General features: G+C 40.5%; 1 protein-coding gene, 1 long non-coding RNA gene and 1 gene segment (V, D, J or C); all 3 read left to right on the forward strand.

The window, feature by feature from the left end:
* The first annotated feature begins 572 nt into the window (after positions 1-572).
* LOC132884512 (T cell receptor alpha variable 18-like) lies at positions 573-1,104 on the forward strand. The segment is given in 2 exon segments: positions 573-639; positions 782-1,104. Coding segments are annotated over 2 exon segments (390 nt in total).
* An 11,822-nt stretch (positions 1,105-12,926) lies between these two features.
* Positions 12,927-17,812, forward strand: LOC132884519 (uncharacterized). Its single transcript, XM_060918371.1, has 10 exons — positions 12,927-12,974; positions 14,201-14,227; positions 16,423-16,627; positions 16,715-16,817; positions 16,918-17,045; positions 17,135-17,197; positions 17,287-17,346; positions 17,469-17,513; positions 17,669-17,728; positions 17,802-17,812. The coding sequence occupies exons 3-10, from the start codon at positions 16,423-16,425 to the stop codon at positions 17,810-17,812; spliced, it is 675 nt and encodes a 224-aa protein (XP_060774354.1). The 5' UTR covers positions 12,927-12,974; positions 14,201-14,227.
* Positions 17,813-17,850: 38 nt separating this feature from the next.
* Positions 17,851-18,306, forward strand: LOC132887144 (uncharacterized). Its single transcript, XR_009654774.1, has 3 exons — positions 17,851-17,866; positions 17,969-18,013; positions 18,095-18,306. It is a non-coding gene; the product is annotated as an uncharacterized LOC132887144 (long non-coding RNA).
* Positions 18,307-19,812: the final 1,506 nt, after the last annotated feature.

Below are 19,812 nucleotides of genomic sequence, written 5' to 3' on the forward strand. Positions count from 1 at the left end.
CTTGTTTAAGTCCTGTTCAGAAAAATGTTATTTCAGAGAAACTGGCAGAGGTGCTTGTGCCTCAAGTTGCGACAAAAAAAGTCTTCTTTTGTGAAGCTCCAAAAACTCTGAAATAAAATGAAGATAATTCCTGCGACTCGCTCAGTGTGTTCAGGAAAAGGTTCCAGATCCACTGTGCACTTAGTAAAGATAAAGGGATGTATGGAGGCGGAGATATTCAGTTCTGTATGTGCGCTGTTTTTTTTTTTTTAAATAATGCTGTTTAAGAGTCAAATCATGATCATCCATCAATTTCACTGATAAAATCATCATGAATTACAATTGCGATGGGAAAAAATCAGATGCTTTGGGTTGATCAGCAGCAGGACTTGTTCTGTGTTGTACTGGTGACTCAGTTCACTGTCACTGATGCTGTGAAGTGATGATCTGTGTAACCTTCTGCTACAACAGCTGCACTTCCTGGGTGTGGCCTTCTAGAGACACATGTTCCCTCATGTGTAAACCTTGTTTCAACCTCAGCTTCAGCACATACAGCACTATTATACAGAATCCTCACAGAGCTGTGTTCAGAAATGGCTCAACTATACAACTTACTGTACACAGTGAGATACATCCCACTGATTCTCACTGTAGCAACAGGTAATTAACCATCAGTTCATTCACTGTATTAACTAATGCTCATGTGTGTATTAATATATTAACTTCTTATTTTTGTAAGTCAGTATTTTGTTTACAGAAATATTTCACAAATCTATTTCTTTATATTCTTCTTTGCAAACAGGCAGTTTTGCAGATAACATTGGGCCGATGGACAAAGATACCAACATTGTGGGGAAAGAAACAGACACTGTTACTCTGAAATGTTCATATCAGTCAAGCAGCGATTACATTTGGCTTTACTGGTACAAACAATATCCTAACAGTGCACCACAGTTTTTACTGCTTAAAGGCGCAAAGTCAGAAAGTTCTGCTGGGCGCAACCCTTCTGGCTCACGATTCAAGGCAAAAACATCCTCAGACTCGACTGAACTTACTATTAAAGATCTACAGATCTCAGATTCTGCACTCTATCACTGCGCACTGAGAGTAGGAGCAGCACAGTAATACAGAGTCAATGAGAGGCTGTACAAAAACCTAAGAACAGTACATGTGAAGTTAAAAGGTTTTTATCAAAGATACTTCCTTTACCAACTTATCAGTTAACCACAGATACAAACAACATTTGTGGTAACAGATGCAGCTGAATAACCGAAAATAAAGAGGGAGTGTGTCAGGTGTTACTGCTGCATCCTGTTTTAACTTCATTTTAGTTTACTTTGTCGCCCAGTTTACCCCATGATTTATTCCAATCAACTTTTATTCATTTATAGCAGAGCGCAGCCCCAGACTTAAGACAATATGGTAATGCATTGGCCTGATTTTTGATGGCTTTGACCATACGACGTGCGCACGTTCATCCCTTACGGACAAAGATTTATTCAGGTTCTCTGAATCTTTTAATGATATTATGTACTATAGAGGATGTGATCCCAAATTCTTTGCAATTTAACTTTGAGGAAAGTTATTCTTAAATTGTTGCACTATTTGCCCACACAGTCTTCCACAGAGTGGTGAACCCCTCCCCATCTTTACTTCTGAGAGACTCAGCCTCCCTGGGATTCTCTTTTTATACCCAATCATGTTACTGACCTGTTGGCAATTAACCTTATTAGTTTTTTAATTATTGTTATTATTTTTTTAAACATTACACAACTTTCCCAGTCTTTGGTTTTCCCTTTCCCAAATTTTTGGATTATTATTATTATTATTATTATTATTATTATTATTATTAAGATTTTCTGACAGGTTAAACATTATCAGTTCATTTGTTTACAAACATTACAATTACTTCCTCATTTATGTAAGCACCGATGTCCATATATTTATATAAAATAAATTTGTACAAAATATGTCAATCTAAAACAAATTTTAAATAAGAACTATGTTTAGTGTTTTGTTAACTTAATGCCACATACTGATTATTTTTTTAAATAAATAATCATCTGGGTGTTGATAATTGTGGAACAGTGTCGATAACTGTGGACAAAGGTGTCAATACTTGTGGAACGGTGTCACTTGATCTGATACGCTAAGTAATCGGGAATCAACTCTTTTTTTTTCCAGTGGAAGTTTGAGTAACGATTCATGCACAATTTACGTATTGAAAGTCTTTTCTACTTTTGCAACGGCCAAAAGATCATTAAGATGTCGATAATTGTAGCCGCTGCTCTACTTCACTGATCCATTTTGTTTGTTTGTTTGTTTGTTTGTTTTTATTCTAATCATGGTATTGCTGTGCATATAAATGCCCAGTTGAATTATTGCCATATTCAGTGCATGTACACGCATTCAGCAGGCTACTAGATTAGACACATTTTCAATACTTATGAATTATATCCTTTTTGTGGAAAAACGAATACACATTACTCAGGATTTCCAAAGCAGATTATCTTATGAGAGGGCAGCATTTCACAGTTAAAGGTCTCAGGTTGCTAAAGGCTTCAGGGATGATCTATAGTGAATATAACTCTCAGGTCAGTCAGTAACTGATCTCAAATGCGTCACTTTTATCTCATGGTGGTTTACACATTTTTTTTGGGTGATTGGATTAATGGCACATTTTGAATTACACACTTTAAGTGTAAAGTAGTTGTCTGTGTAAACATGTAAATATATTATTAAAATTAAAACAAAATATAGAAATTTGATTTTGATAGACTTTCATACAAATGCCAAAGCTTTCAAATACAACTTCTTCTGTCTGCATGGACCAATTTTCACTGTCGAAATCATAAAGATTTCCTGGTTTTGTGGACACATGAAGACTTTCTAGCTTACTCAGTTACAGCAGACAGAAGGTTTTACAGAAAGGTCCACAGGGTTTGTGGTTGAGACCAATACTGAACCTGAGTGATGGAGCTGAGGATCTGTGCAAGCTCATGAGTTTTTTCAAGTTCAGTTCTTTGCTGTAATGATTTGTGAATTAAAAAAAAAAAGGCTTCTTTTTCCCAGCAACACTTTTGTTTTCAGGGTAAACTGGGACAAGGTTCATTTTAAGAAAACAAAACAACCTTGGTGTGTTAAAGTCTTTCACTTTTCTCCACAAGATGGCACCGTCAGTTATCTTACTGTGGGCCAAGCACGAGGGCCCTGATCACATCTCCAAAGAGTTCAACTTCTTTGATTATGAATACTACTTTTATAGTACTTATAGTACTATACAAAAAAACAGTTTGTCCAAATGCGAGATCTTATTGCAGTTGAATCTTTGGAGCTTCAGCATCAAATCTGATTATTCGATTGAGCTGAATAGTATAATTGTCAACTTATCATCAACAAAATGACTTGTTTCTCTGAATTAATGAAGAAAACTGAAATTGCAGTCGGGCTATAAATACAGTTTCTTAATAATGTGTGACCTGTAATATATTTGTCTCCAGCATGGACAAGCACATTACAGCTGCAGTGAATAAAATGGGCTCTGGACAGGTTCACTTGTAATGGAGGTGTTTGTGATTGGATAATGTAAATACTTTATTGTGCTTACAGAGTTTCATGTTTAAATGACAATGAGCAATCATGAGATTTATTTTTTAGAGGCAAATTAATAAAAAAAATAAATAAAAATAGAAAGAGGACAGGTAGGCCAGGCAGAACACGAGGCTACAGAGAAGAAATAAGAAACATAAAGGAAATAAAACACCCAGTTTCTCTCTCTCTCTCTCTGCAACCTTCACTCGATCCAGCAAACTTCACACACAAAATGCATCACCTCCCTTAAGGCCTAATGACTTACTGGCATCTTTAATATTATTACCAAGAGCAGCAGCTGGTTTGTTCCTCACCTCAGTGAAATAACAGGCTTTGTGATTACAGAGTCAGTAAATCTATCACATTCTCATAATAGTAATAATAACTTGTGATACTAAATGATTTATCATGACTGATTCATAGCAATTTCTGATAAGGATATAAAAATAATTATGCTGTGTGTTTCTTTGGCCAATGAAATCTGTGTAGTCCTCAAGTCAAGGACTCGAGTCAGTGAAACACACACACACACAGGGGAAAGACAAGAGACAGTCAGAGAAACAGAGGAAAGTAATTTCACATGGTGCTCTAAAAAGAGAAACATGGACAAAAAAAAAAGCAGAGCTTTTGATGAAGAATGGACAGACCCTGACATGTTTATTCTTCACACAGGAAGTTCAAAACCAGTGTCTCATATGTTCCAAGACCATGCTGATTATTATTATTATAAATTGATTGAGAGTGCTCAAAGGGACATGCCATACACTTTTCAATTAATTTATATTATTCTCTGAGGTGCTTTTGTAAAGTTTGTGATATTGTTTTGATTGAAAAAGCACCTTGGTTCTTTTGCCTCATGCTGTTTTATCATGGGATGTAAAAACTCCAGGCTGATTATGCAGCTGCAGCTTGAACTCTCAAAATATGTAAATAGCTTCACTCTGATTGGCTAATATCCAACTCTGCCATCTGCACACAAAGGGGTTCTGTTAGCCAATCACAGTGGATATATTTACATATTTAAATTGAAAGGCACACCCCCAAAATCAGCCTGTTTCATTCTGTCTGTCATGTGATGCTGTGGGGCGGAGCTTCATCAACCTGCATGATGTTAACAATATTGGAGACACAAATAATAGTTTCATTCAGCTGAGACCGTTCATCATGTTCACTGTTATATTCATGGGTCTGTGGCTTTCATTAGGTGAGTTATACATTTTTTTTTTTTTGTTATTTCAGAAATATTAATGGGAGAATGAGTGATTAATTAGTCTGTGTGGTGGTGAGAAAAATCAGAATGTGGGTCTGACATGTAGTTCTGGTTTGATGGTGTAAAGGTTAAACACATTATGTTCTCTTCTCTATGACAGGTGACTCCATGGCAGCATCAATAAAGCCACTTTTCACTCAGACAGTGAGAGATGAAGGCAGTAATGTTACTCTGTCCTGCAGCTATGACTCAACTGATACAAGAAACTACTTGCACTGGTACAGACAATATCCAAAATCTAAACCTGTGTTCCTTCTTTATATTTCCCAAAGTGGAGATCTAAGTTCTAACTATCCCCCAAGAATGTCTGCTAAAGTTGATGAAAAGAAGAAAGAAGTGTATCTGCGCATCTCCTCTGCTGCTGTATCAGACTCTGCACTATACTACTGTGCTCTGCGGCCCACAGTGACAGGAAATCCAACTGCACTGTACAAAAACTTTCACACAGTTTTGTTGTATTGTTGGTTGTTCTGCTGATGATTTTAAGAAATTGACATGCACTTTTGTGGGAATCTTTCTCTCTCAAAATTTATGAAGAGTTTATATTACTGGCACATATTCCATTATTAGTAAACAGTTTTATTTATTTTTTGGTTACCGCTGTATTCTGGTCAGTGTTGTCGTGAACACAAAGCCTGTCCTGGGGCTCCCAGCTGTGAGGTGAGAATTCACCCTGGATGGACTGTCAGGCCTTCGTAGAGCACCATGCACAAACCCTTTCACACACTCATTCACACCTTCAGGCAATTTCTCCAAGCAAACTTCCTACTGCAAGGTTTTGTTTTTTAAACCCACACGGACACGGAGTAAATATGTAAAACTGCACACAAATTGACAGCAATCTGACCTCAGCATCCAACTGAGAACCCTGAAGCTGTGATGCAGCAATGCTGCCCACTGGGTCACCGTTATCATCCATTAATCCATCCATCATCTGTCGCCACTTATCCTGTATAGGGTCGCAGGCAAGCTGGAGCCTATTCCAGCTGACTATGGGCGAGAGACGGGGTACACCCTCCTCTCTCCTACATATACTCAGCTCTCACTTCCCCACTTCGCAAAGTATTGTCTAGTACCCCCATGTCTAAATTTACCGAGCTGTTTGTTTTCTGCCTCATTTCCAGTGTATGACCCGTGTTTACGGTGGTGTAGTGGTTAGCACTGTCGCCTCACAGCAAGAAGGTCCTGGGTTCGAGCCCCGGGGCCGGCGCGGGCCTTTCTGTGTGGAGTTTGCATGTTCTCCCCGTGTCCACGTGGGTTTCCTCCACAGTCCAAAGACATGCAGGTTAGGTTAACTGGTGACTCTAAATTGACCGTAGGTGTGAATGGTTGTCTGTGTCTATGTGTCAGCCCTGTGATGACCTGGCGACTTGTCCAGGGTGTACCCTGCCTTTCGCCCGTAGTCAGCTGGGATAGGCTCCAGCTTGCCTGCGACCCTGTAGAAGGATAAAGCGGCTAGAGATAATGAGATGAGATGACCCGTGTTTACATTTATCCTCAACCTTGTCTTTTGCTTGCTCTCTGTTGCATTGTTTGCTGATTGACTGACCCTCGCTTGTTTCCGGATTATGATTCCTGCTCTACTATTTGGCTCAGGGCACCATACAAGCAAGAACTGCCACTGGATGGATAAACCTTACACACTTTGGCACTTCGGAGTTTACCCATGTAATTTACCACTGCAGTGTGTGTGATTTAAAGTTTTGTTACATTAATTTATATGGCCTGGACTTTGATTTGTTTGTTTTAAATATTAAAGTTTTACAGAGGAAACCAATGACTGGCCTGCACTCCACATCTTCTTATTAGCGTATCAGCTAGAATAAACACTACAAACCAATTACTTGTATTTTCACCAAATGAATAGAACTGGCCTATTTATTAATGCATTGTTTGTTTCGCACAGTCTTCAGTATGAAGCATGAAGCAAAGACTCAGAATAATTTTTAAAAGTGGTCAAGCATTTAAGCAAATTTATGGAAAGAGAATTTTGCATTTTTAATCCCCAGATAGATCAGAAAGTACCTGTATATCATGTGAATATTTAATTTTAGTTGTTGATGTTTACAATTGTATTCAAAAAACTTTCCTTATAGAGTTTTATATACAGTACCAGTCAAAAGTTTGAATACACTGACTCATTCATAGGTTTTTCTGTATTTTGACTCTTTTCTATATTGTAGAACAATAGTGAAGACATAAAAACTATGAAATAACACATGGCACATATATGGAATTATGTGGTAAATAAAATAGTGTTTAATGTTTCATATTTTTGATTCTTCAAAGTAGTCACTGTTTACCTTGATGATGCTTTACATACTATTGGCATTATCTTAACCAGCTTTATGAAGGAGTCACTTGGAATGCTTTTCAGTTAACATGTTTTGCCTCATCAAATGTTAATGAGTGGAATTTCTTGCCTTCTTAATGCATTTGAGATCAAACAGTAAATCGTAAATGATAAAAATACAGTAACTAGCTCAATTCAACACTGGTAATAATCCATATCATGTCAGGAATCCCTCAACTAAGTAAAGAGAAATGACAGTCCATCATTACTTGAAGACAAAGTGTGCTTTAATTTATTAAAACAAAGAAAAAACATTGAATTAGAAGGCTTATCCAAATTTTTGACTTGTACTGTATTTTTTGTGCAGATATTAATTTGCTAAATTAAAATAATCTTTGACAGCTCATAACTATTTTCTCATCTCATCTCATCATCTGTAGTTGCTTTATCCTTCTACAGGGTCGCAGGCAAGCTGGAGCCTATCCCAACTGACTACGGGTGAAAGGCGGGGTACACCCTGGACAAGTCGCCAGGTCATCACAGGGCTGACACAGACAACCATTCACACTCACATTCACACCTACGGTCAATTTAGAGTCACCAGTTAACCTAACCTGCATGTCTTTGGACTGTGGGAGAAACCGGAGCACCCGGAGGAAACCCACGCGGACACGGGGAGAACATGCAAACTCCACACAGAAAGGCCCTCGCCGGCCACGGGGCTCGAACCCGGACCTTCTTGCTGTGAGGCGACAGCGCTAACCACTACACCACCGTGCCGCCCCATAACTATTTTGTCTTTCCATAATGTCTGCACTGTACAGTATGTGTAGTAAACATTTATGAATATATAAAGGTTTTTCTCCTTGGTGAACACTAGATGGAGCAGTCAGTTATCTTATTGTGGGCAAAGTACTGAGAACCACACAACCCTGCTCATATCCTCCAGAGATGTTCAGTTCTTTGATGAAGAACATAACTTTTCATAATAAAACCTCTGTGACAGAGTATACCTGGTCTTCTATCATACATACTGCATATATATTATCCGAACCCCTGCTCTGGCTACGCTTAGTACTGTAACTCAGTTAAGTTCAGAGACACCATTCTGATAAAACAACATAACTGTCCACGGATGTCTAAACTGTGAAATAAACCTTAACTATTCTCTTCCACTTAGCAGCTCTAACATTAAGCTGCCTGCTGCTGCACATATGACACATGGAGAAAGTAAGACACAAAACAAATTAGCATTCAAAGTGAATATCAGTTCATTTAATACAAAAATATCACACACACACACGCACCACTCCCTTCCAAAGCCTAATGGCTTGTTGACATCTTTGAAAGACCAGCAGTGAAAGACCTCAGAAAATATTTGTTATGCAAGATCAAATAAAAAAGAGGCTTTGGGCTTTTTTTCTCTCTAATATATTCTCTGTGGGGTCGAGGACCCTAATGTTGAGGCACCAGTAAAACACATAATTAAAATATTAAATTCTGTAATTATTAGAGGATATTTTTCTCTCCCTCCATCCATTTTCTATTCTGCATTTCCATTGTGGGTCGTCAGTGAGCTGGAGCCAATCCTAGCTGACTATGATGGAGAAGCCGGGTACACCCTGGACAAGTCACCAGTCTATCGCAGGCTTAACACAGAGAGACAGACAGACATTCACACTCACATTCACACATATGAGCAATATAGAGAAGCCAGTTGACCTCATCCTTTGGACTGTGGGAGGAAACTGGAGCATGCAGAGGAAACCCACGCAGGCACAAGGAGAACATGCAAACTCCACACAGAAAGACCCCCGATTGACTGGTATGTTCAAACCAGGAACCTGCTTGCTGTGAGGCGACAGTGACACTGCACCTCTATGCCACCCGAGTGTAGTTTATATATTAAAATGATTGTAATTATGTAAAAACATTAAATTTCCTCCTTTCAATATGTGTTTGCTTAAATGTGCTCAGGACAGGTTTCCCGATAATATCACTATTAGGGGTGTGCATTGGCACAGCCCTCATGATTCAATTTGATTACGATTCGGAGGGTAACGATTCGATTCGATTCGATTCTACGATGCATTGTGATGCGTTAAAATTTTACTGAAAGCAAGGCAAATTTTTCAGTAGTCATGAGCAGTGGTGTAGTGGAGATTTTTAAAGTGGGGGTACGCGATTCGTGACGTCATCGATTTGATATCATGTCAGAAGTGGTAGCCTTTGTTTGGTCGCCTATGTTTGGTATGAATGATTTGTATAAATGTTACGTTCTTTGAACAACACAAGAAGACACTTTTTTCCAGACATTTTTACGTGTGCAATTTTCATTCGTGTTTGTGAGTACAGCCCAACTGTTATGGCGAAAAGCCGCGGTTTATTTTGTCTCCAATAAATATGCCGAAATGGCTAAAGAGGAACAAATTCGCCTTCTCCTTCCGAATGCATCGTTGTAGACAGCACCACTCTGCTGCTGGAACTCAACATAAACCTTGCATAGGTTTAACATGGACTATCAGGCGTGAAGCCAAAATATTGGAAATTATGATACACAAACACCTTTGTTCATGTTCGATTCATGTTCATTTGAGCCGAGCTGCATTCGGAATTCGATATTTTTACTAGCCTACTTACTGCCGTGGCAACAGCTACAGCATGTGTCCAGAAGTTCAAAAAAAGTCACGTCACTCACTCACATCGCATACAAACCAGCAATGGGCTGAAATTTATTATAAAAGGCACCAATCGAATAAATCAAGCATTTAGTCTGGCGCGATTGAGGCACCTGCGTATACAAAATACATGACTGCAGCCATTGGGTTAAGCCCTACCATGCACTCCTTCTTAAAGACTTGAGTATTTCTTTAAATTTATTGTCATTTCACATTTTTGGCTGTACAACAAAACACTAAACAGGAAGGCCACAAAGATTATGAATTTCAAATCATATATATAATACAGTATGTGGTGAAATTATCCGCGTAAGGATGACCAGGCAGGCGATTATATCAGTTCTGTTGCCCTCTCGGTGCTGCTACCATGAACGCCCGGAAATCACACAGAGAGAGAGAGAGAGACCCTACTGTTATTATTAGGCTATTCAAAATCATAGGCCTATAGAGATCTTGCATGTGACGTCACAGCCGATCCAGGTTGTGACAGACGCCATCGTGTCGGTCAAACACCATATTCCGCCTTCTACTTCTACTTCTGCTTTTACTTCTACCTTTTCTTCTGGAAAACCCTACTATATACAATTCTACTACAACGGCTGCGGCTACAAGCTCTCCCTACCTGTGCACGGTTTTTATGTTTTTTGTGTGTATTTTTGCGTGTTGTTCGTCTGTACCGGACTTCAATATCCACTACAACCGTATGGACTTACTGGACATTGGTTTCCAGCAGAAAATGACGGTTTGTAGCGATTTCCATCGCATGCACAACATTCCGGACGAGAAAAAAAAAAACATTCCGGACAAGATAGCGAGACCAGCGGGGTCTCCGTGGATTGTTATTGGAAGCAAAGCTAAGGAGGCGCTGGGAGCAAAAGCGAGGCTGCAGAGCCGGCCTGTTGACTAAGCTCAGAAAACAGCCACTCAAACCTCCACTGCTAAGCCTCTACCTCTCCAACACCAGATCCATGTAAACAATACGGACGATTTGGAATTACAGCTGGAATTACCTTATTCTATAATCGGCTGGTCAGTGCTATACTCAATACTTAAGTCACTTACCCATCCAGTGAGGATCATTTTCTTGTTTACAAGATGCCACATCTGAGTCGCTGACAAATCCTGAATTTCTGTAAAGATAACTGTCCAGAGATTTATAGGCACGCAGTGCTTCACCACTGAACAGCGAGGGAAAGTTAATGAGGTAATTATACACGTCCGGGTATTCCGCTGGCAGTTCAAAATCCGGTCGTGAAAACTCCGTCCGGAAAGCCATAAGGGTCACAAATCTGTAGATCGTTTATTTTAGACATATATCTAGTTATCTGTTCATTAGAAAAATGAGCCGTGTAGTCCGTCGGTTGAAATTGATCCATTCTGTACACGAGTGCAGCAGTATTCAGCGGTGTTTTTGACCGACACGATGGCGGTTGTGTACTTTCCGGTCACGTGACTGCAAGATCTCTATACTGAGCAAAAATCGCATTAGAACTTCAAAGATCATAAAGCATTAAACCGACAGATGGCGGAGTCAACCGTTTACATAATTCTAATATCTCGGCTGCGTTTAGAATGCATTCTACTTTGCGTCGCTACGTTTTACGTAACGTTCGATGGGGGGGGCATTGATGATGAGCACAAAGGCACGTGTCACTTACTGTAGAGCGTATAAACTCAGGCCATTGAATGACAGTTGTTTTTTTTTTAATCTCACCTCGGGAGAAGTGGGTGGACGGCGTATCCCCGCGTACCACGCCCACTACACCCCTGGTCATGGGGCAATACAAGCAGTCAGATACTGAACAACATTTTATTGGCTGTTGTGTGTATCACTCCTGTTTTAAACAAAATAAAATTGAATGTTATAGAGTTTCAAATATGAAAAAGAAAGCAAATTACAGCTGTTTAGTGTTTTTAGCGTTAATAATTAACCTGTCTCTCGCAGTCCTCTTCCTCCGCCTCAGCCATTTTGCTAAGCTAGTGCTCTCTCGACTGGCGTGCAGCTACAGACTGTGCATGTCTGTGATGTTGCTCCGAAAACGCCCACGGAAGTCTTTTTTTTAAATACGCTGAATCAATCTGGCATGTTGCCGAATCGATGCTGAATCGTCCATGCCCCGCATTGCCGAATCGATTATTGTTGACACCACTAATCACTATAGCCTTTTTTCATCTCAGAAATATTGCTCAGGTAAGAAATATAATGCCACTTCATGATGCATTAAACCTAGTTCATGCTTTTGTTAACTCCAGGTTGGATTATTGTGATGCCTCACTGTCTGAATGTTCTAACGGGTGCATAAACAAGCTCCAGTGAGAGTCTTTACTAGAACTAGAAGATATGACCACATCACCCCTATCTTATCCACACTGCATTGGCTCCCAATCAAATTTCAGACTGATTATAAACTACTACTATTGAACTATAAAGCACTAAATGTGCTTTATCTCACGCCACAGTACCTGAATGAATTTCTGGCCCTTTCCCAGATAGCAGAGGGTCGTTGAAACGACGTAGAGTTTTGGTCAGAATGGTCGGTTTCCGTCGTACGTCAGAAAATCAACATTGAAACGGCGCCGTGAAACGTCGATTTCTCCGCCGTCTGAGAGGGTCGATTTATCACCGTTGAATCAACGTGGGTAAAGGTTGATCTGTCGACCGTCAGAGAAGGTTGAATATACGACGTTGAACCATCGTCACTTTTGCCGGCCAGTTTTCAACATTGGTAGGATTGCTCTATAAATTGCCACTAGTGTCTGTCTGTCATGCTGCTTACACATAGACACGAGTAAATAAGTAGGCCTATATAGGCTAAGTGATAATGGCAAGTAAACGATAAGTAAATGATGAAAAAAGGAATAAAACCAATTTAGGTCTACTGTCTGAACTCAGCAATGGATTTGACCTTCTATGAAAGTTTTTTTTTTTTTTTTTTTTACAGTTTGTTGATTTCAAGGCATGATTTAAAAAGAAGGGCAGGCCTATTGCGATGTCGTTGGATGACCCATGCTATCCCATAATGCACCGTTGTTTACTGCATGATGTCATTTGCGTTACTGTATACTGGCTGCAGGTTAACTTCCCAACACTAGTTGGAACGCGACTCTCTTGTGGATCGGCCTGCTGATAGACGCTACTTTTTCATTCATCCCTGGACATCTGGTACGTACCATTATTCAGTCGCTATTAGTAAAGGGAATTTTAAATACAATTTCAAGCAGTTTAAGAAGATGAACGCCATAGGCCTAGGTTGCATGTCGTTGTGAGCCGACCTGTTATTTTGTGTAGCGGCTTTGTGTTTGGGTCACGGCCATGAACTTTAAACATTATCCAGGCTACCAACGCTTTTGTAGTGACCTTTCTTTGAGGTACCACGACCAACTTTGCTTATATTCCCTCAATTCATACAATAAACATGCAGATGCATTGTTTAGCCGAAAACTGGTCATAGTTGTGGTCTTGGAAAACAAAGCATTTCAATCGAGTATACAGGCCGCGGTTATAACCGGTAGCTAGCCTACACCTAGCTTGTGGGGGCTGGGCTTTGTAACACTGTAGGCCTATGGGTCGCAGCCATTACAACATGAATCCAGGCATTAAAACATTGTTGGTGTTAAAACAGAACTTTCTATAAAACAATTGTTTGATCTGTGTGTGTGTGTAAGGTTATTTCAAATGTAATGGCGTAAATGTGTGTGTGCGCGTGCGTCCACTTGAAACAAACATGCAGATGCATTATTTGATCGAAAAACGAGTCGGAAGTAGTTGTCTTGTTGGAGTGAAAACGTTGTGTTGGTGTGAAAACTTAGAGTTTAAATCTAGCATGTAGGCCTTGGTTGCATGTTGTTTTGAGCTGACCTGTTCGTTTGTGTAACCATGGCAGCCATGAACTTCAAAGATTATCCAGGCTACTTCTGTAGTGACCACTTTGTTTGAGGTACCACGAACGAAATTGCTTATATTCCCTCAACTCATACAATAAACATGCAGATGCATTGTTTCTGCATGTTTCTTGTATGAGTTGAGGGAATATAAGCAATTTCGTTCGTGGTACCTCAAACAAAGTGGTCACTACAGAAGTAGCCTGGATAATCTTTGAAGTTCATGGCCGCCATGGCTACACAAACAAACAGGTCAGCTCAAAACAACATGCAACCTAGGCCTACATGCTAGATTTAAACTCTAAGTTTTGTAACACTGTAGGCCGATGGGTCGCAGCCATTACAACATTAATCCAAGCATTAAAACATTGTTGGTGTTAAAACAGAACTTTTTGTAAAACAATTGTTTGACCTGTGTGTGTGTGTGTGTGTGTAAGGTTATTTCAAATGTAATGACATAAATGTTGTCTTTGTCCCCCCCTATGTTTACCTCAATGGAACCTGAAGACCACTACCACGACATTCCCTCAAAAGGTACTGCAGTCATTTATTTCTTTAGGGGAGAGAATATGGCTTCTTATTGGTCAAAAAGAAGACGTGTTTTGAAGGCTACTGAAATGTTAGAAAGGCAGATTCTGTCCGATTTTGAGTCAGCTCTGCGTAATCATGCTCCTCCAGTCTCTCTTGCTCCTCCAGTCTCTCTTGCTCCTCCAGTGTCTCCCAGGCCTGCATCATCAATGGGTTTAGATGAGGATGGTGGAGATTCTGTTGAGTTGGGAGGGTGCAGTGATGCAGAGTCTGACAGCAGTAGCATGTCTTCAGAGGGTGACAGTCATATTGATGGTGACTCTTTTGAAGAGTCAGGGCTTCACCAAAAATTAAAACACTGGGCTGCATCATTCTCTGTGCCTTTGATTGCCATTACTGCTCTGTTGACCATTTTGAGAACAAGCCACCCTGAACTGCCCCAGGATGCTCGGACCTTATTGGGCACTAAGCCTGCAGTACCATTACAGACTGTAGGTAATGGGGAATACTACCATTTTGGCTTGGCAAAGGGAATTTTGTCCAAATTAAGCACCATCCATTTACCAGATGTTATTCAAACAATAAGACTTCAATTTAACATTGATGGTCTCCCTATTTTCAAAAGCACCAAGCTTCAGTTTTGGCCTATTTTGGCACTGATTGATTGCGATTACACCAGAACACCGTTTTTAGTTGGCATCTTTTGTGGCCCTGGAAAACCCTCCAATGTGTTTGATGATCTGACGCAGTTTGTTAAAGACCTATCTGCTCTGCTTTGCAGTGGGGTAACATTTGGAGGTAGAAAGCTGAGGGTGGCCATTTCATCCTTCATTTGTGATGCTCCTGCTCGAGCATTTGTAAAACAAATTAAATGCCATAATGGGTACTCCGGATGCGATAAGTGCTATCAGACTGGTATTTGGCAGAAAAAAATGACGTATCCAGACACTGATGTTAGGCTAAGGTCAGACGAGGAGTTTGAAAATATGGTAGATGAGGACCACCACATCAACAGAAGTCCTCTGACTGGTCTGGTGAAAATGGTGTCTGCCTTCCCAATAGATTACATGCATTTATGTTGCCTAGGCGTTACGAGAAAGTTGATACATTTTTGGTTGAGGAGGAAAAACTCCACAAGGCAGCCTACAAGAGCCATTAAAGCCATCTCTGAAAAGTTGATACAGCTTCGTCCCTATACTCCAGCTGAATTTGCACGAAAACCCCATGAACTCGCCGAAATTGATAGGTGGAAAGCGGCAGAGCTGCGGCAATTTATGATTTACAGTGGGCCAGTAGTTCTGAGGGACATTCTTCCACAAGATCTCTATGAAAACTTCATGTTGTTTTCTGTGGCCATGTTTTTGCTATTCACACCAAACATTTCTGAAAGTATGGTTTGTTTTTGCGAAAAATTGTTAATGGCTTTTGTGAAGCATTTTGGAGAGGTGTATGGTAAAGACGAGATTGTGTTTAGCGTACATCAAACAATACATCTGACACATGAGTACCGCCTGTATGGTTCCCTAGACATCTCATCCTTTCCTTACGAGAATTTTTTGGGTAAACTAAAAAAAATGCTACGCAAGCCATCTCAACCTTTACAACAGGTTGTCAAACGCCTTTCAGAGGAGCCAGTTCGTTTAGTTCCACCACCACCTACACAACCACAGCTGTTACACCCACACCAGGAGGGCCCATTACCCCAACACTTAAGTTCCGGCCAGCAATTTAAAAAAGTGCATTTCAATGATTTCTGTTTTTCTTCAAAGCAGGGCGATGATTGCCTAGTGATTAAAAATGAAATCGTAATGGTGAAAAACAAACATTGTGACACTGTCTTTGTGGTTTACATGAAATTCAAGAGGAGGGAGTCATATTTCCATTATCCTTGCCCCTCCAAAAGCATTGGCTGCTACAGAGTATTTGGCATAGACAGCTGCCTTAACGTTGACCGGCTTGAGGTTGTCCAGGGCAAATGTGTGTTGTTCCCAGATGGAGAGACCTTTGTGGCAATCCCTCTTCGTCACCATTCGTAAACCTATATGGGGAGAAAAAGAAAAAAAAAAAAAACACACACACACACACAGAGAACACATTTACTTTTACATTAGAATCTGGACAGTTGGAGTACTCCAGCTGGATGGCAGGCACTAACTATCCTTTCCATGGAGTGCTTTGTTTTATTATTATTTTTATTATAGATGGCACAGCTTTGGAACTTGGTGGAATTCCAGGACCAGAGTGCAGCAGTTGTGCCGCTCAGCTGGGTGGTAGAGGTGGACGGAGAAGTGGGATGCTACTGGCCACCCTATAGTGGCCAAAAAGCTGAGAAGGCCGCCATGAACTCCATCCCCCCGGGACAAGGATGGCAATTCCACCCAAAAATCAGGGTGCTGACAACCTGTGGTGAGCTGCATAGCTACTTCATTAAACCAATGACAATACTTCAATATTGCATTAAGCCAATATCATTAAGACTGCCTTCCCTTTCAGCCACCTTTGCCAAAGCCAGGTCTTGCCTCAACCGATCGCTGGAGGAAGGCTGCCTTACAGCAGACCTGCAGTCTGATGGTGAGATGGGGCCCAGGAAAAGACGGTAAAAATTCTTTTTAAATCACAACTTGCAGTTATAAGTTCAAGTACAGTTTCGTTTGTGTTTTGAGCTGTGGCAGTAAGGTCCTGTGTTTATTTTAAAGTCCAAACAAAAGGTATTTTGAGGAGGACAGCGAGGAGGAGGCACAACCAAGGCGTAAGGGGAGGAGGCCACCATCTATTGACGCCACTCAGCTGGACAGCGAGTGGCAATTCCCCTCCCTTAATGAAGGTGACTATCTGTACCACTTGTTGTTGTTGTTGTTCTACTGAAGACCTAGAACTTGTCTGAAATAATAATGATTTCATTTCCGTCTTTAGACACCCAGTCAGCCAGTAGACACCCAGCCAGCCAGTTCCTTCACAGCCAGCCATTAACTCATGGTAACTATGCATTTCCTTTATTTATGCCAGAAACTAAAATACCAGTAAGTGAAGATGTTTTGATCAACTGACTGCTTACTATTTTTCAGATTCACTGCCGTCAGAAACCCCGCCAGGCCTTGTACTTAACAGCCAGCCACTAACCCATGGTAACTATACATTGCCTTGATTTATGCCATAAACGACTGAAAAAAAAACAAACAAAAAATGTCTATGTACTGTAGATGTGTATTAAACTAAATGTGAACAAAATTGTACTCTGACATTTCAGCTTCACCTCTGCCGTTGCGACAGGTGAACAATCAGTTGCTGCGTGGTGAGTCCACAACTGTATTCACTGGTCATAAATTACCAGCAATGTGAAATAAAACTCCTAATGTTTGGTGTTACTTAACAGACATGGCCATCAACACAGTCATTGCTCTCCTTGGCCAGCTGAGGGAGGGAAACTGACTGCTTACTATTTTTCAGATTTACCGTCGTCAGAAACCCCGCCAGGCCCCCTACATCACAGTCAGCCACTAACCCATGGTAACTATACATTGCCTTGATTTATGCCATAAACGACTAAAAAAAAAAAAAAAAAAACCAAACATCTATGTAGATGTGTTCTGATCAACTGACCATACAATTTTTCAGATTCACCCCAGCCATGTCACCGCTTCCATGGTAAGTCAAAGAGGAAATCAATCAACATGAAAATTGTCAATTTAGAACAGACATTTAAATTAAGCACCCTGCAGTGAACTAAATTGTACTCTGATATTTCAGCCACACCTCTGCCATCCCAACAGGGGAACAATGAGTTGCTGCGTGGTGAGTCCTCAACTGTAATCACTTTTCAAAAATGACAAGCAATGCGTAACAAAAGTCCTAATGTTTCGTGTTACTTAACAGACATGGGCATCAGCACCGTGATCTCTCTCCTTGGCCAGCTGAGGGAGGAAATCAGGGAGCTGAAGGGGGAAAACAGGGAGATGAAGGGGATGATAGGAAGGCTGGAGCAAGAGGTCAGGGCCCAAAGGAGAGAGATGGGGAGACAAGACACACCCCAGACATCACCCCTTACCAAGCTCCCACTCTCCACCATGGAGGAGTTTTTGGCAGCAGAGGCCCTCAAGGAAGATGCCAAACAAAAGCAGCTGATGGTACTTATTCTTACCTTTCTTTTCCAATCATCTGCAACACCTGCAAAAGGAAACAAATATTTAATGTCATTGCGAATCAATGAAACAATGATAAACACTGAATACTTTCACATTGTCTTCATGCTACATTTTATTCTATCAGGTGTCTACCTTAGCCCTTTGTGGCGGAACTGATGTAGGGGTCACGGTGAGGCGGATGCTGCGTAGCCTCCTGGACAACAGCTGGCCAGCCAGTTCAACTGAGCTGGAAAGGGGGAAAAAACTGCCTTTAAGGACACCAAAATGCATGATGTCCTGTTTGGTAGGTTATGCATGTGCACAAAGCTGTAAAAGAGGGTAAAATAGAAAGCTGTCGCAAGTACTTGCACACTATTTCTAAATGTTCTTTAACAACTCCTTCACTAACTGTAACATTACGATTATAATGACAATGACAAACATATTGTGAAAGATGCAAAGGATTAAGAAACTTACCAGGCGCCTTACTCAGAAAAAGCAGGTGTACAGGCAAGTCCAGGGAGGCTGACTGAGTGACGAACGGTTTGGTAGTGGCATTTCTATTTCCGCTTTGTCAATGGGGAAATTACTACTATTATTTTTAAATCCCGTTTTAATTGTCACAAGATTCACACCTATGGTTTCTGATGATTTTTACATATATTTTCTGTACTAGTGCCATTACTTGCCACCTACCACTAGAGTGTGACAGTCTTCCCAACTCAAACTTAAACAATTATCACCATGCAAATTCTCAATGTTTTGTTCTTTTTCTTTCAGATGCTCTACAAAAGCAGCTGCCAGGGAGCACGCGCGCCAATTTCAGTGACGCCGTGAAGTGGCTGAAATATGCGCCAGAGAGAGAGGGAGGAATGAGGAGACGTGATGTAGGGTGGCATTTCATTTTGACAGCAATAGCCTACTGCTGACTTTCTTTGTCAATGCTGCATCAAATTTCGGTTATGTTTTTCTGTTTCCATGTACAGGTGTCTGCGCCGCAGGAGGAGTAGGCTACAAAATTGTACATTTGTAAATAAATCCGAAAATGTTTCTAAGAACTTGTTCAAGTGTGTTCTGTTCCTTATAAATGGTAAAATGTATGCCTTATTACATAGCTTGACAAACATTAGGAGGGGTGCATTGGTGCATGCATTTTTATATCCTGTTGTACATAAAACAGGACGTAGCCTACGCACATTGATATAAATGTTCACCTTCATGGTTGAAGTAATGTGTGTGTTCATCCTAGGCAAGAGCTCCGATGCTTTATTGTTAGCTAGTTTAATTTAGCCTGTTTTGCTTAATTTGTAGCCTTCCTGTTGTACATAAAACAGGAAGTAAAGTTGGATGAATCATCGCCGAAAATTCAACTATAAATCGACCGAAATACGTAGTTAAATAAAGGGTGAAAGGGGGTCTATTCTCTGTCGACCACCAGCCACTTTTCAACATCGTTTCAATGAAAACTCG

This window comes from Neoarius graeffei, chromosome 1 (genome assembly GCF_027579695.1).
Source record: "Neoarius graeffei isolate fNeoGra1 chromosome 1, fNeoGra1.pri, whole genome shotgun sequence".
In the NCBI taxonomy this organism is placed as follows: domain Eukaryota; kingdom Metazoa; phylum Chordata; class Actinopteri; order Siluriformes; family Ariidae; genus Neoarius; species Neoarius graeffei.

Excerpts from the sequence above, each read along its gene's own strand:
- LOC132884519 (XM_060918371.1), top strand. The coding sequence starts at position 16,423 with ATGGCACAGCTTTGGAACTTGGTGGAATTCCAGGACCAGAGTGCAGCA. Across the intron at positions 16,628-16,714 it reads CAGGGTGCTGACAACCTGTG|CCACCTTTGCCAAAGCCAGG; the intron begins GTGAGCTGCATA and ends CTTCCCTTTCAG. Across the intron at positions 17,514-17,668 it reads GAACAATCAGTTGCTGCGTG|ATTTACCGTCGTCAGAAACC; the intron begins GTGAGTCCACAA and ends ACTATTTTTCAG.